Raw genomic sequence first — 14568 nt, 5'->3', positions numbered from 1 at the left:
TACTATAATAATATTGAAGGTTAAATTAACTTATTTATATACAAACATGTTTTTATTAAACTTTATTAAATAAAGTTTAGAATTACATAATCATATTTCTACTCCAATTCGTTTTTTTTGAAATATAAACATTTAAATCGTGGCTGTCATAACTGATTTATTTAAACATGCATTAAATATTGAAGAACATTAAAAATTATAATGAATGTGTAACAGTGCATAGCTATATTTATCAGAATGTTGCTTTCTAGAGCACTTTTCTAGTTGACTAATGAGTTTATGGTCACTGAATATGTTTTTCTGAGGTAAATGTGACGTTACGTGACATTGTTTACAAGCTGTTTTATTGACGTCTTTCCGAGGTTGAAACACTGATTGAGCGATTACACGAGACATGATACGGATTTCAGTAAGTTGTACTGTATATTTTAACATACCTTCAGATGTTCATGCATGTTTATTTCGCTGTAACTGGTATTAAAGCGGAGGAGAGGATGATCACATGATTCTCTTTAACTGAGGCGCTAAAGCGATCTGTCACGCCACATTAAACAGCACCAAAACGGTATTTATTTTTTGAATCTCATAATAAGATGGACGTCATTTGAAATCTGAGACTTTGCTTCATATCAAAAGTAACAAAGCACAAAGATTATTGTGATTTATTGGATGGGAGGTGCTACATATTCTGCTCATTCATCAACTGAAAACAGACTAGACTAATCGATTCTTGGGATTTAATAATCGATATTGGTTCGTAAAAAAAGAGAATTGATTAAAATCGAGAAATCTATATTTTTTTACCCAGGCCTATCACTAACAACATCAAAACTCCCCCAGTAATGCAAGAAAGATGGAAAACATGTCTTATAAGTAACTTGTAGCCTATAGCTGTTGTTTTGACTTGTTGAAATCGATTGTTTTAAAATAATGTTACAAGATTTTGGCAATAGTTGCTATTCATATCAGATAATCGTGGAAACTATAACTTATGCTGCATTCCAGATGAGGTTGGACGAAATTAAATGTCCCACTTCAGACCTCAGTGAGTTCCAGTCACTCATACGTCACATTCACATGTTGACCACAAGACACAATGAGAGCATATTGTGTATTTATGTTGATTATGGCAAAATAGAATAAAAATGACATTAAATCGCTTTGAAAACAGCTGACGAAAAGCAAAAACGAAGGTAACATTACACAAACTTAATGTCTAATGTTAAAGTTTGTTTTTATATTCATATTCGTTGGAGGACATGCCGACATCTTGGAATTTACTCAAAATGACGCATCTCGCTGAGGTCGGGGTTGATCGATGTACCCCAAGTTCACGCAAAATGGCTGACTTTAAGTGCCGTTCCAGACATTATGTCCTAGAAGGAGGTGGGAAAAATCCAAAATATGATCTGTCTGGAACATAGCATACAGTAAGTAAAGATATTTATAGGCAAATACTCAAAACTGGTTTAGAGATTGTTACCAGCATAAAGATTGTTTTCTGAACTTAGTCGCAGCAAATGCAGCAAATGTACTGCTGTGCTAATTATGTTGATTCGTGTTTTATTACGAGTTCTGACGCTTTTGCTTTTTGCTTGTAAACTTGTTTAATTTCAATGTTCATTTGTTGTGGATTCAAGCTATTATGACACCTTCCACTGCATAAAGTAGCCTGAACTTCTTTCATTTATATACAGATAGACATAAACATGAAAGTATGCAATTTCACGCAAAATCCATCCCAACAGCTGTCAAATAGGCTGATTATTATGTTTATTATGTTTACGACAGTGATTTAGGGCAAGGCAAAAACTCGGTTTGATAGTTGGATTTTTAATATACTCGCTCGTTATTTACATTTTGTTCATTTTGACAGTGTAGTTTTGATTTTGAGTTCTTATCGAGAACAATGTTGGCTGTATAGACTTCTTGACTACGTTTCATTACAGGATCAGACAAGTATTTTGTTTTTTAAAGGTACCGTAGAACCCTTTTTCACAAGATGTAATATAAGTCTAAGGTGTCCCCTGAATGTGTCTGTGAAGTTTCAGCTCAAAATACCCCATAGATTTTTTATTATTCAATTTTTTTAACTGCCTATTTTGGTAACTTTAACCACATTTAACAGTACATTAGCAACATGCTAACGAAAGATTTAGAAAGACAATTTACAAATATCACTAAAAATATCATGATATCATGGATCATGCGAGTTATTATTGCTCCAACTGCCATTTTTTGCTATTGTCCTTGCTTGCTTACCTGCACAAAGTTGGCTGTGCACAGATCCAGATGTTAATACTGGCTTGTCTAATGCCTTGAACATGGGCTGGCATATGCAAATATTGGGGTTGTACATATTAATAATCCCGACTGTTGCGTAACAGTTGGTGTTATGTTGAGATTCGCCTGTTTTTCGGAGGTCTTTTAAACAAATGAGATTTACATAAGAAGGAGGAAACAATGGTGTTTGAGATTCACTGTATGTCATTTCCATGTACAGAACTCTAATTATTTAACTACGCCGAGGTAAATTCAATTTTCAATTCTAGGGCACCTTTAATAGAACTAACTGGTTTTCAAAAGAACTAGAGGATAAAAAGTTATTTGAATCTTAAATATCTAAAATATTAAATGTACAGTGGTTTACGTATCAATCTGGCTATAAAATGAAAAATTGCATATAAAATTTCCATCCATTTGAATTACACAGTTTTAACACAAACTAATAAACTTAATGTGATGCATATTTGTCAGTCGTACAAGAATTAATCAGTTTTCTATAATAGTGCTAAAGTGTTTTTTCTTAATTCACAATAACCAGGTTGAAACAGGTTCTGACCTGTTTTATTTATGTGTGACTGACAAATATGCATCACATTATGTTTATTAGTTCATGTTAAAACAATGGATGGAAATTTTGGTAACACTAAGATACACTAAGGTGTAAATCAGCATCCCCACAACTCTGGAAAAGTGGTGTGGAGAATGGATGGATGGATATTAGAAACAGTTCAACCTACCAAATAGCCAGTAACCAATCCGACCACTCAAACTGTTGATTACATCCATGGTGTAACTCTTCATATTCAGTTTTTCTGCTTTTCTATCAATAATTCTCAGTCTTTCCAAACGAATTTTGCCTCCAGAGAGGTCTGTAAAAAGATGGGACATGTACATTAGTGAGTTCTTCTTATTCTAGTATGTGTATCTTTTTTTTTTGTTTTGTTTTGTTTTGTTTGTTTGTTTCATGGTTTGATTTTCATAATTGTTTTTAGATTTTGCCAAAAAGCAAAAATTGTAATAAATTTTTTAAAATATAACATTTAATCATTAACAGATGCTTTTATCCAAAGCGACACTTACAAATTACACATTTTAAATGCAGATATGATATGAAATATGACCTTTTGTATTTTATACAGTATTTAAAAAAAAAAAAAAAAGTTTCCTTCTCAAATCTAAAGGCCTGTTCACACCAAGGACAATAACTATTTTAGCGTTCACATCGTCCACACCAATGCACAATATCATTCTGTTTATTAAAGGGTTAGTTCACCCAAAAATGAAAATTCTTATTGTAAACCTGTATGAATTTCATTATTCTGAACACAAAAGACGATATTTTGAAGAATGTCTATAACCAAACTGTTGATGGACCCTATTGACTCCTACTATGGAAGTCAATGTACATCAACTGTTTAGTTACACATAATCTTTCAAATATCTTCTTTTATGTACAAAAGAAAGAAAATAATTGAGGGTGAGTAAATTATGACAGAATTGCTATTTCTGGCTGAACTATCCCTTTAAAGTAACCCATGCGAGTCCAACCTCAATTTTATGAAGTGATGTGAGTGCTTTGTTTGTGCAAAAAACAAAATGTAGCACTTAATTTACAAAATATTAATCTTTATATTAATATTTTTAGGTGAACTAACCCTTTAAGCACAAGCTGCACTTTTGTCATCTGTCACTTTAAATGCTTAAGCTCTTTAAGCAGGATGGATTCTGATTGGCTGACAATGTTTCTATTGTTCATCAGCTGGAAAAAATCGTTCTGAAAGTGATTCCAATGATATTGTTTCTCTGCTCCGTTACAGTTGTGGTGTGGACTCTGCTATTCTTTTATAGTGATTTTAGAATGATATCTTTATCATTATAGTTATCATCCTTGGTGCAAATAGGCCCTAAAACTTTCATTTGGACGTGAACACAAGGCTGTGATGGACATACAGACCAATCAGTGGCTTGTTACCGTACAGTGTTGTCCTGATGGATTCATCAAGTGCAGAAGGATCTTTTCCAGTTAAAACAGAGATATTCATGTCCACGAGTTTCATGAGCACCTGATAACACTCTTCTGTTACTGGAGAGTTTGGATCTTGTTGTCTGAGCTCTGATAGAGGGTGCAGTAGCGCTTTGAATCCCACTGCAAAGACTTTTTCCAACCCTGTTCCGCTCTCTCTTGCCAATGCTTCAGGACTCCTCTCATGCTGTTCTACAAAATTAAAATTGTCATCATCATTACTCCAGTCTTCAGCGTCACATGATCCTTCAGAAATCATTCTAATATGCTGATTTGCTACTTAAGAAACATTTCTTCTTATTATTATCATATTTTTTGTGAGGTGTCGAGATCATGGAAGAGACCGGTATCATCCCATTGGGCAATGCCAAGAGCGGAAGAGACGCTTGCGTGCCATCTCTCTCCGCAGGCAGCATTGTCTCTTAAAGCCCCGACGTTGCCCACGAAGCCGCTGAAGACTACCTCGGCGTTAGTGGGCAAAGCGTACTCGGCAGCAGGTCAGGCAGCGGCATGCTTACACACCATGGCCATTCTCCAAGCACACCCACCAAGCCGACCTGCTGAGAGACTTGGGTAACAGTGATGAAGTGGGGGCGGAGTTCATCCAAGATCTCCGTCAGTCAGCAGATTTAGCTCTCCGTGCCACTAAGGAGACGGCCAAATCCATCGGCCACTCTATGGCAGCCCTAGTGGCCACGGAGCGCCATGTGTGGCTAAATCTGTCCGACATTAAGGACAAGGATAAGTCCTTCTTATTGGATGCCCCACTGAATCCTTCTGGCCTCTTTGGTGACGCTGTCAACACGGTCACCGAGAGGTTTCAGGAGGCGAGGAAGCAAGCTGCAGCCATGCAGCAGTTTCTTCCACGCCTCCTGGGCAGGAGCAGCGGAAGCCGAGGACAAGCTCCTCGCACCAGCACAGACAACAGACCTGAGGGCTGTCATTGCGGCTAAGAGGGCTTCGGCAAAGAAGTCCTGACGCCAGGAGCGTCAGGATCCTGAGGGTGGTCCCCTCCGGAGACAAGCGGCGTTCACCTCTTCCATCGGTGCCCGTGAGTCTTCGGTGCCCTCAGGGAGGTGCTCTGCTAACCCCGCTATCATACCGGGGCGCAGTAGTTCCTCGCGTGTCGCCTGAGGGTGGCGCGCTTCCTCTGCAGTCAGCTCAGTTGTTCCCTGCCGGGGTTCTGCTTCAGGGCACTGTGCTGGCTGCCCATATTCCACCAGAGGCCAGCCTCGAGAGGCTGGTTCCCTTAGTAGATTTTTTGACAGAGTGGAAAAATCTGTCAAAAATATTTCAGTGGGTCCTGCGCACGATAGAAAGAGGGGATGCGATTCAGTTTTGAACATGCCCACCTCAATTCAATGGGGTTCTACCCACAGTGGTGAACTCCGAGCAGGCTCTGGTGATAGCACAAGAAGTAGAGACACTCTTGCGAAAGGAGGCTATAGAAAGGGTTCCTCCTCCCAGCAGGGAGTCAGGGTTTTACAGCCGTTTCATTGTGCCAAAGAAAGACGGAGGGTTGAGTCCGATTTTAGATCTACGTCAGCTGAACAAGTCAGTTGCAAAACTGAGGTTCAAAATGCTGACAATAAAACACATCGTGTCACAAATCAGATCCGAGGACTGGTTTGTCACGATAGATCTAAAGGACGCATACTTTCATGTATCAATCCTTCCGCAACACAGGAAGTTCCTGAGGTTTGCTTTCAGGGGCGAAGCTTACCAATATAGGGGTATTCCCTTCGGCTTAGCACTGTCACCCCGAACCTTCACAAAATGTGTAGATGCAGCTCTGGTGCCCTTGCGAACTACATCTACGATTGGTTGATTCTGGCTCAATCAGAGCAGATGGCGGTTCAACATTGAGATGTTGTTCTCGCTCATATGAGAAGGTTGAGGTTGAGACTAAACGCGAAGAAAAGTGTGCTTTCTCCAGCTCAGAGAACCACTTATCTAGGCGTGGTATGGGATTCGGTGATTATGCGGGCCCGTCTATCTCCGGCTCGCATGACATCAATCCTATCGACTGTATCACACATAAAGCTAGGCCAATCACTCACTGTCAAACAGTTCCAGAAACTGTTAGGTCTTATGGAAGCAGCATCCAACGTAATACCCTTCGGCCTGCTGAACATGAGACCACTACAGTGGTGGCTCAAAACCAAGGGGTTCTCACCGAGGGGGAACTTATTTCGTATGATCAGAGTCACGCGGCGATGCTTACGTGCTCTAGACATATGGAAGAAACCTTGGTTTCTGTCCCAGGGACCTGTGCTGGGGGCTCTCAGTCGTCGAGTCACTCTAACGACAGATGCATCCCTCACGGGCTAGGGGGGCGATCATGAGTGGTCGCTCGACTCGGGGTCTGTGGCAGGAACATGAACCTCTCATGGCACATAAATTGCCTGGAGATGATGGCGGTATTTCTAGCCTTGAAATACTTCCTTCCAGATCTCAGAGATCAGCATGTGTTAGTTCAATCAGATAACACAGCAGTGATCTCATATATAAATCATCAAGGGGGTCCCAAGGGAAACTGCTCTCCCTCAGAGCGTTTTACATCCCAGGGTACCTGAATGTGGGAGCAGACATCCTGTTGAGGCAGGGACCGAGGCCCGGGGAATGGAGACTTCACCCCGAGGTGGTGAAGCTCTTATGGGAGAACTACGGCGAAGCCCAAGTGGATCTGTTTGCGTCTCGAGAGACGACTCACTGTCCACTGTGGTTCTCGATGTCAAACCCAGCACCTCTTGGGCTGGATGCTATGGTACAGCCGTGGCCGAGGCGTTTTGGCCAGCCCGAGTATGGTTCTCGGACCTGATATCCCTTCCAATGGAGATTCCGATCAGGAGGGACCTTCTCTCTCAGGCGGGCGGTCTAATAGTGCACCCCCACCCGGAGTCATGGATGCTGTGGGCGTGGCTTCTGAGGGGGCACAGCTCATAGATTCAGGTCTCTCAATTGAGGTTGTTGAGACCATACTCCAGTCCAGAGCTCCCTCCACAAGGAAACTGTATGCCTTGAAGTGGAAATTATTCACTTCCTGGTGTGAAAATCACCGGTGGGATCCTGTTAACTGCCCAGTCAGTGCAGTTCTGGATTTCCTGCAGGAAAGATTTTCTTCAGGGTTATCCCCCTCCACACTAAAGGTTTACGTGGCGGCCTTAGCTGCTTACCACGCTTCTTTCAGTGGAGTATCTCTGGGGAGACACCCACATATAACTCGTTTCCTTCATGGCACTTTGAGGCTCAGACCTGCAGTACGCACAAGAGTACCAGCTTGAGATTTGGCCGTCGTCTTACAAGGCCTGTCTATGGCACCCTTCAAGCCCATCGAAGAGGTGCCAGAAAAGTATTTAACACTTAAGATAGTGTTTTTGCTTACTGTTTTGTCTCTCAAGAGAATTGGAGACATCCAAGCCCTATACGTCATTCTTAGAATTTGTGCCTGGGAATGTAAAAGCATTTTTACATCCCAGGATAGGGTATATCCCTAAGGTCCTCACTAATCCTGTGAGACCTATTGTACTGCAGGCTTTCTGTCCACCTCCCTTTCAATCACCCGACCAGGAAAAGTTAAATCTGCTGTGCCCGGTTCGAGCACTGGATGCCTACGTCCACAGAGCTGCCCTGTGGAGGAAGTCTGATCAATTATTTGTGTGTTTTGGAGCACCAAGAAAAGGGCTCCCAGCATCCAAGCAGAGAATGAGCAAGTGGGTGGTTGAGGCTATCTCACTTGCTTATGAGTCAGTTGGACAGCCTTCACCTTTGGCTGATAGGGCTCACTCTACTAGAAGTATGGCTGCCTCTAAGGCTTTTATTTCGGGGGACTCCCTTTCTGACATTTGTGATGCAGCAGGATGGTCATCACCACATATGTTCATGAGGTTCTATGAACTAGACCTCAGCTCCACTCCAGGGGCGCAGGTGTTTCTGTAATGTGTGTGCCCTGGCTTCACACGTACGGTCAGTTGCTCATATGGCGGAAGTTGGTATTGTCGTTCCCATAGCGACTACGCAGCGCGAGTTCCCTTGAAAGGGAACGTCTCGGTTATGTATATAACCTTAGTTTCCTGAATAGGGAACGAGACGCTGCGTTGCCAAGCCATACTCCCTGCATGCCCGTAAGTGACTTGTTTCAGGTTTTTCAGAAGCTGAATGTGAGTGTGTTTGGGCCGGCTTTATGGTTCCTGGTCAGTGACGTCACCTGCCTATGACGTACCGTCTCCTGATTGGACAGACTGCATACGTGCTTCATGACGACATCACGCAGAGGCGTTCCCATAGCGACTATGCAGCATCTCGTTCCCTATTCAGGGAACTAAGGTTATATACATAACTGAGATGATTTCCATAAAAATATATATAAAAGAAACTGTTTGATAATAATCATAATTGTTTCTTGAGCAGCAAATCAGCATATTAGAATGATTTCTGAAGGATCATGTGACTCTGAAGACTGGAGTAATGATGCTGACAATTCAGCTTTAATCACTAAATTACATTTTACTTAATATTTACAAAGAAAACTGTTTTTTTAAATTGTAAAAATATTTTAAATATTACGGTTTTAACTGTGTTTTGATCAAATAAGAGACTTCTTTCAAAAACATCAAATCAGGGCTGTTAATAGTTAAATGAAATTCATAAATAAAGTCTAAGAAATGCTTTACCCTTCCTCATTTCCTCAAATATTGTTTCCTTTTGTTGAAAGAAATCTGAAAAACAAAACAAACAAATAAAATCAAATGGATGGTAATGAAATAACTGTTAAATTGAAGCCGAATTCAGTCCTCAGAACCTTTTATCTTTTGCCAGAGGAGTTTCTTAATCTCCACTTCATCAGCTAAAGCGCTTCCGCATAGAGCTGCAGAAAAACAGAGAATATCAGCAAGTATGAAGTTTACAATAAAACAGTGGACACCCTAACACATAACATAAATAGTACATACTTTTATGCCATAAGCTAATAAGACCTGAGATTTAGGTCAATGACGTAAGTGTACAATGTACAGTATAAGCTGATTTTACAAATATTAATATTAAACTCCCTTTAACAGAGTTTGTTACCTTGCAGGTACAGCATGTCAAATTCATCCTGCTGATTTTTCTTGGAGCCTTTGTGAAACTTGCTGCCAAAGTTGGAGGCGTCCACAAACGCTCCAGTGAGAGAATAACCTGCTTCATGAGGAGTGATCTCGAACCAGGGGTCTGCAGACAGAAACACGTCTATATAACAGCTGAAACAAACACATTATCTCTCTCTCTTTCAGACAAACACAGACCTCCGATATTCCGCTGTTTGCACTTCTTGTCGATCATGGTGTAGATGGGAAACGGGACTTTACCGTCTTTACTCTGCTGGCTCCACTGCTCTGTGAGTGTGTGTTCATCAATCTAGAACACAGTTTTTGCAGCTTCATGTTATTGTAGAGACCAGGGACAAACCAGCATATGCTGGTTAAGGTAGGTTTTGAAGCTGGTATGCTGGTTTGAGCTGGTTTATGCTGGTCAAGTGCTGGTCCATGCTGGTCCTAAACTGGTTCAGGACCAGCATAAACAAGCTCAAACCAGCATACCAACTTCAAAACCTACCTTACCTTATTTCAAAAGATCACCAACAAAACAACAGTTCTCTTGCCTCAAAGCATCTTTACATTAATGCAGTGAGAGACTTTTACTGAGAAAATTAGTACATTTCATAATTTCATTCATGCATTCATTGAGATAAAGAAATATGACTGCTGAAGTACAAAAGTCATTTTGGAGATTTTACTTTTCATGTCAGTTTTATCTCTGATGTTGGTTCAAACGAGTGAATATGCTTTACACTGTCTGTATTTTCAGATATAGTCGATGTAAGCCAGATTTTATTAACAAATTACTCTTATGAACTGGTTCTTTAAGTGAGTCAAAACACACAGCGCAACCTGTCTAGCCTGATTTATGTACAAATCACTCTTATGAAACTGTTCTTTGTAGTGAGTCAAAAACACACAGAGGGAACAACATGTGCACCAATTCATGAACAAATGACTCTTATGAACCGGTTCTTTTTATTGAGTCAAAACACAGCGCAACCTGTGTAGCCTGATTCAGTAGACCGCTTTTAAATCACTGAATCAAAATCTGATCATTAAGTAAACTGCAAGATATCAATAACTTGTTCTCAGTAAAAAATCCTACTTTGCCCTGAGTAGGTTTGAGAAATGTTTTTTTTTTTACACAAACCCTGAAGAACTGACTGCGGTCACGCCATCTATGCTTAAAATTTATTGCGTGTCTACATGAGGTTGCGTGGTAGGTGTTTAGTGTCGGTAGAAATATTTTAAAAATTTATTAAAAAAATAAATAAATAAAATCAAACTGTTTACTGCAAACTTCAAATATGTCAGGTAAAATCCACAGGAAATATGCATTATTGCTTGCTTTGGTGTCAATCCTTATCGTCCTTGTGCCACCCTAAATAATTTCCAGATCTGTCCCGGGTCATGAATAGGCTATTTACAGACCTCTTTCACAAATGTCGTGATGACCATCACTGCCCAGATATCAGTCAGACTGAAGTGATCTTTTCCATAATATTTCTTCAGTTTGGCAAATGCTTCTTTCCAGCTGACTCCAGGACCGTTGAGTCTCTTGATGATCTTGTCTTTCACAGTCTCTAGTTTGGTGGACCAGTCTGGTTCCTGATATACGGAGGCCATGGACCTTCAGAGGAACAACATATGCTGTCAATTTTGGCATTTGACCCATCTGTGTGTGTGTGTGTGTGTGTGTGTGTGTGTGTGTGTGTGTGTTTCTCAGTGCTCATACCACGTGGATCCAGAGACTCCGCTCAGATAAAGGATGGAGTCCAGAAGACCTGTTTTCTGGAGCTGAACCAGGGATCCCAGCAAACCCACCATGGCTCTTTCTCCTCCTCCAGAACCCAGTAAGGCAATGTTTGGCACCTCATTCTGAAACACACACACCATTCAAAGCATTATATTATCCACCTTATTTTTAAAGTAAAAAAGAGCCCAGCTAACAGGGAACATTCTCAGAACTTTAGCAAACGTTCTGGCAAGATTCTCTGAAAGTTATGAACAAACATTCCTCAATAACGTTAATAGAATGTTCGTTCGATGTTGTCTGGTCTTTATGTTCTCAAAACGTTAGCATAAAGAGGTTATTTATACATCGTTCATGGAGCGTTATTTATTTTCTAAAATGTTTCGTTAGATGTTCGAATAACATTTTTAAATGTTAGTACACAGTAAAATCCTCCGAGTAAAATCAACTCTGCTCAGAGTACATATGGTTCCTCTCTATATAGTGTGAAAATAACACTGAAGTAGAGTTAAAGTTAATGAGATAATTAAGCAATTAATAAGGCTGTGACTGAAGTCAGTTGTAGTTCTTGTGTTTCTCTTTTCTTCAGTGATTCTGCTTGTTAACAGCAGGCGTTTATCACTAATGCTCAATCATCACTTAATTAATTGCTTAATTATCTCATTAACTTTAACTCTGCTTTAGTGTTATTTGAACACTATTTAGAAAGGGACCATATGTACTCTGAGCAGAGTTGATTTAACTCTGGAGATTTTGTTGTGTACTTGTTTCAGTATGTTCGGAGATTGTTCAAAAGTAACGTTTCAGTAATGTTTGCATAACCAAGATAAAATGTTTTTGAAACATAAAAAAAACAACCAGCTTTAAACATTAAACATAACATTTTCTGAGTGTAGACCAAACATTTTTTTTGCTCCTGAGACTTCCACAGAAGATATGTATATATATATATTTTTAAATATTTAGACCAATTTTATTATTGATTGCAATCAGGATGTGAAGAGAGTTTCAACCACTATAACAAAAAGTGTTTATGAAAAACATTGCCTTCCCTACCCTATGAATTTTATTTTTTATTTTATTGGAATCACATGAAATGTACTACTTTTTATTTTTTGCATTAAGAAGCGAAAAGAAAATAACTGTGTTTAAAAAATGATCTTAACCATTTTCATAAAGAACTTTACAGTGTTTTTCTGTAGGATAGTAATGGAAAATGTGTAATGGTCAGGAATTTGTTGACATAGCATTGAAGTGTAGTTAAAATCTTTGTATCAGAATGTGTGAAAGTGACAATGAACTAGCATCACCTTGGAATCAAAGCCATTAAAAGATTAGTTCACTTTCAAATGAAAATTACCCCAAGATTTACTCACCCTCAAGCCATCTTAGGTGTATATGGCTTTCTTCTTTCTGATGAACACAATCTGAGTTATATTAATAAATATCCTGATGCATCCAAGCTTTATAATGGCAGTGAACAAGGTTCATGTGTCACAGTTCATGGGTTCACTGATTCATTCTCGATCTGTCTGTGTGTGTGTGTGTGTGTGTGTGAGTGTGTGTGGTGTTTGGGTGCTGTCAGTGTCAGCTAGTCATTAGCATCGTTTGATGACTTATGAGGCTGATCAGTAACAGGTGCGTCTCGTTATCTGTCCTATATGTAGTCGTGTGTTTGCTGTGTTTTCTTGTCAGATCGTTCCGGTGTTCATGTTGTGGTCTCGTGTTCCCAGCGGTTTTCCCATTGTCTCCTGTTTCCTGTGAGTTTGTTCATTTCAAATGAGGATTCTCTTCCAGCCGTGTTTCTCGGGACTACCGTTTGCCAGAGTGAATTCCAGCCTGCTGCTGTCTTGTTGCCACCCACAGCCTGTTTCTTGCATATATCTGACCATCTTGACCTGTTCCTGTGGCTTTTAAAACTGTTAACATTCGCTATTGAATCCAGTTTATTTCCTGACATCATGAGTATGAGCTGAAGAAAGTGTCTCCATCCACATCCATCCACCATAAACGTACTCCACATGGCTCCAGGGTTCATAAAGGCCTTCTAAAGCGACGCGATGCTTTTGTGTAGTAAAAAAATAAATAAATAAATTTTTTAAAAAATTGTTAAATATGGATTTATGAAATAAAATAACTAGCTTCCGCCAGACCGCCTTCCGTATTCAACTTACGAAGAAGGTCTTTATTAACCCCCTGGAGCCGTGTGGATTACACGTGCATGATGGATGGATGTGGATGGAGACACTTTCTTAAGTCATACTCATTGGTATTGTTTACTGCCATTATAAAGCTCTGATGCGTCAGGATATTTATTAAAATATCTGTGATTTTGTTCTTCAGAAAGAAGAAAATCATATACACCTAGGATGGCTTGAGGGTGAGTAAATCTTGGGGTAATTTTCATTTGAAAGTGAACTAATCCTTTAATGTTGATGCATCATTGTTGACTAAGAAGTGTTTATGAATCTCTATTAAGTATAAAATAAGAAGCTTTACCTGACTGCACTCTATCTGAAGCTTCTTCAGGCTTTGTAGAACAGATTTTCTCCTTCCGTCTATAAACTCTGCTTCATTCTTATTCAGAGAGGGTTCGATTCGCACCTCACCGCTGCAGCGACAGACAGAACAGTCCTGAATTTAACTTATTTGATATTTAGATATTGAATATTCTAGATTTCAATGCAATTAAGTCTGCCGTTTATTTTGAACAGTTATTCTCAGTTAAACTTTAATGTAAAACTTATTTTAATGCTTCCATGAATCTGAGCAGGATTACACACCTTTCCTGGGGTTTGGATGCACTCATCTGTAAAACAATAGAGTCCACATGCAAGTCAGTTTCTGTTATTTGAGATTATATATACATATGCTGTCTATAATACAGCTGATTGTTTCAGACGTCATGCAAATTTACATCCTTATAGTTTTTATTCATACATAAAATGTAATGATCAAATTAGCATCACTGTAAAAAAAAAAAAGCTGTATAAGTCCTTTTAACTTAAATTAAACTGACTTAAAGTTTGTTCCAAACATACAATTATAGTATATTTAAAGAACATTACACAGATTTTGATGCAGAGAAAATTGAAAACTTTGTCATTGAAATACAAATCCCACAAATCGTTTTTCACCATGGTTGTTTGTTTATGCACTTTTCATAGTGTGAAGTCTCTGCTGTTGACCATGTTTAAATTGTTTTAAAGCAAATTACAGAAAAATGTAATTTAGCCTATAATGCCAATAAACCTCTTAACTGCCTTGCTATTGCTGAAATGACATTATATACTTACTATTCCTGTAAATCCAGAGTCTTCACAAGCAACACCACAGCACCTGTTACCTTGACATCTAGACAGAATGCTCCTTATATGGCTCTGAAACTACACTGCAAGTCCAGACATAATCATGAGGGTGAGGTT

General features: G+C 39.4%; 1 protein-coding gene and 1 long non-coding RNA gene across 2 annotated transcripts in view; one reads left to right on the top strand and one right to left on the bottom strand.

Moving 5' to 3' along the window:
* Positions 1-11088, top strand: part of LOC125266272 — a 22918-nt gene extending 11830 nt beyond the window's left edge. Inside the window, exons 2-3 of the long non-coding RNA XR_007184465.1 lie at positions 9583-9686; positions 10971-11088. This is a non-coding gene — a long non-coding RNA (uncharacterized LOC125266272). The remainder of the gene's footprint in view (positions 1-9582; positions 9687-10970) is intronic.
* LOC125266255 (cytosolic phospholipase A2 gamma-like) overlaps positions 1-14568 on the bottom strand; it is an 18168-nt gene extending 3600 nt beyond the window's left edge. The window contains exons 1-11 of the mRNA XM_048186750.1: positions 14440-14568; positions 13927-13952; positions 13643-13754; positions 11126-11268; positions 10822-11020; positions 9595-9706; positions 9380-9520; positions 9111-9176; positions 8983-9027; positions 4259-4501; positions 3024-3155 (exon numbers count right to left, since the gene is read on the bottom strand). Of these exons, the coding sequence (XP_048042707.1) occupies positions 3024-3155; positions 4259-4501; positions 8983-9027; positions 9111-9176; positions 9380-9520; positions 9595-9706; positions 10822-11020; positions 11126-11268; positions 13643-13754; positions 13927-13952 (1219 nt within the window). The 5' untranslated portion in view covers positions 14440-14568. The remainder of the gene's footprint in view (positions 1-3023; positions 3156-4258; positions 4502-8982; positions 9028-9110; positions 9177-9379; positions 9521-9594; positions 9707-10821; positions 11021-11125; positions 11269-13642; positions 13755-13926; positions 13953-14439) is intronic.

Source organism: Megalobrama amblycephala, linkage group LG4 (genome assembly GCF_018812025.1).
Source record: "Megalobrama amblycephala isolate DHTTF-2021 linkage group LG4, ASM1881202v1, whole genome shotgun sequence".
NCBI classification, from domain to species: domain Eukaryota; kingdom Metazoa; phylum Chordata; class Actinopteri; order Cypriniformes; family Xenocyprididae; genus Megalobrama; species Megalobrama amblycephala.
Note: the sequence above shows the minus strand (reverse complement) of the source record. Positions and strands in the feature narration are given on the sequence as shown.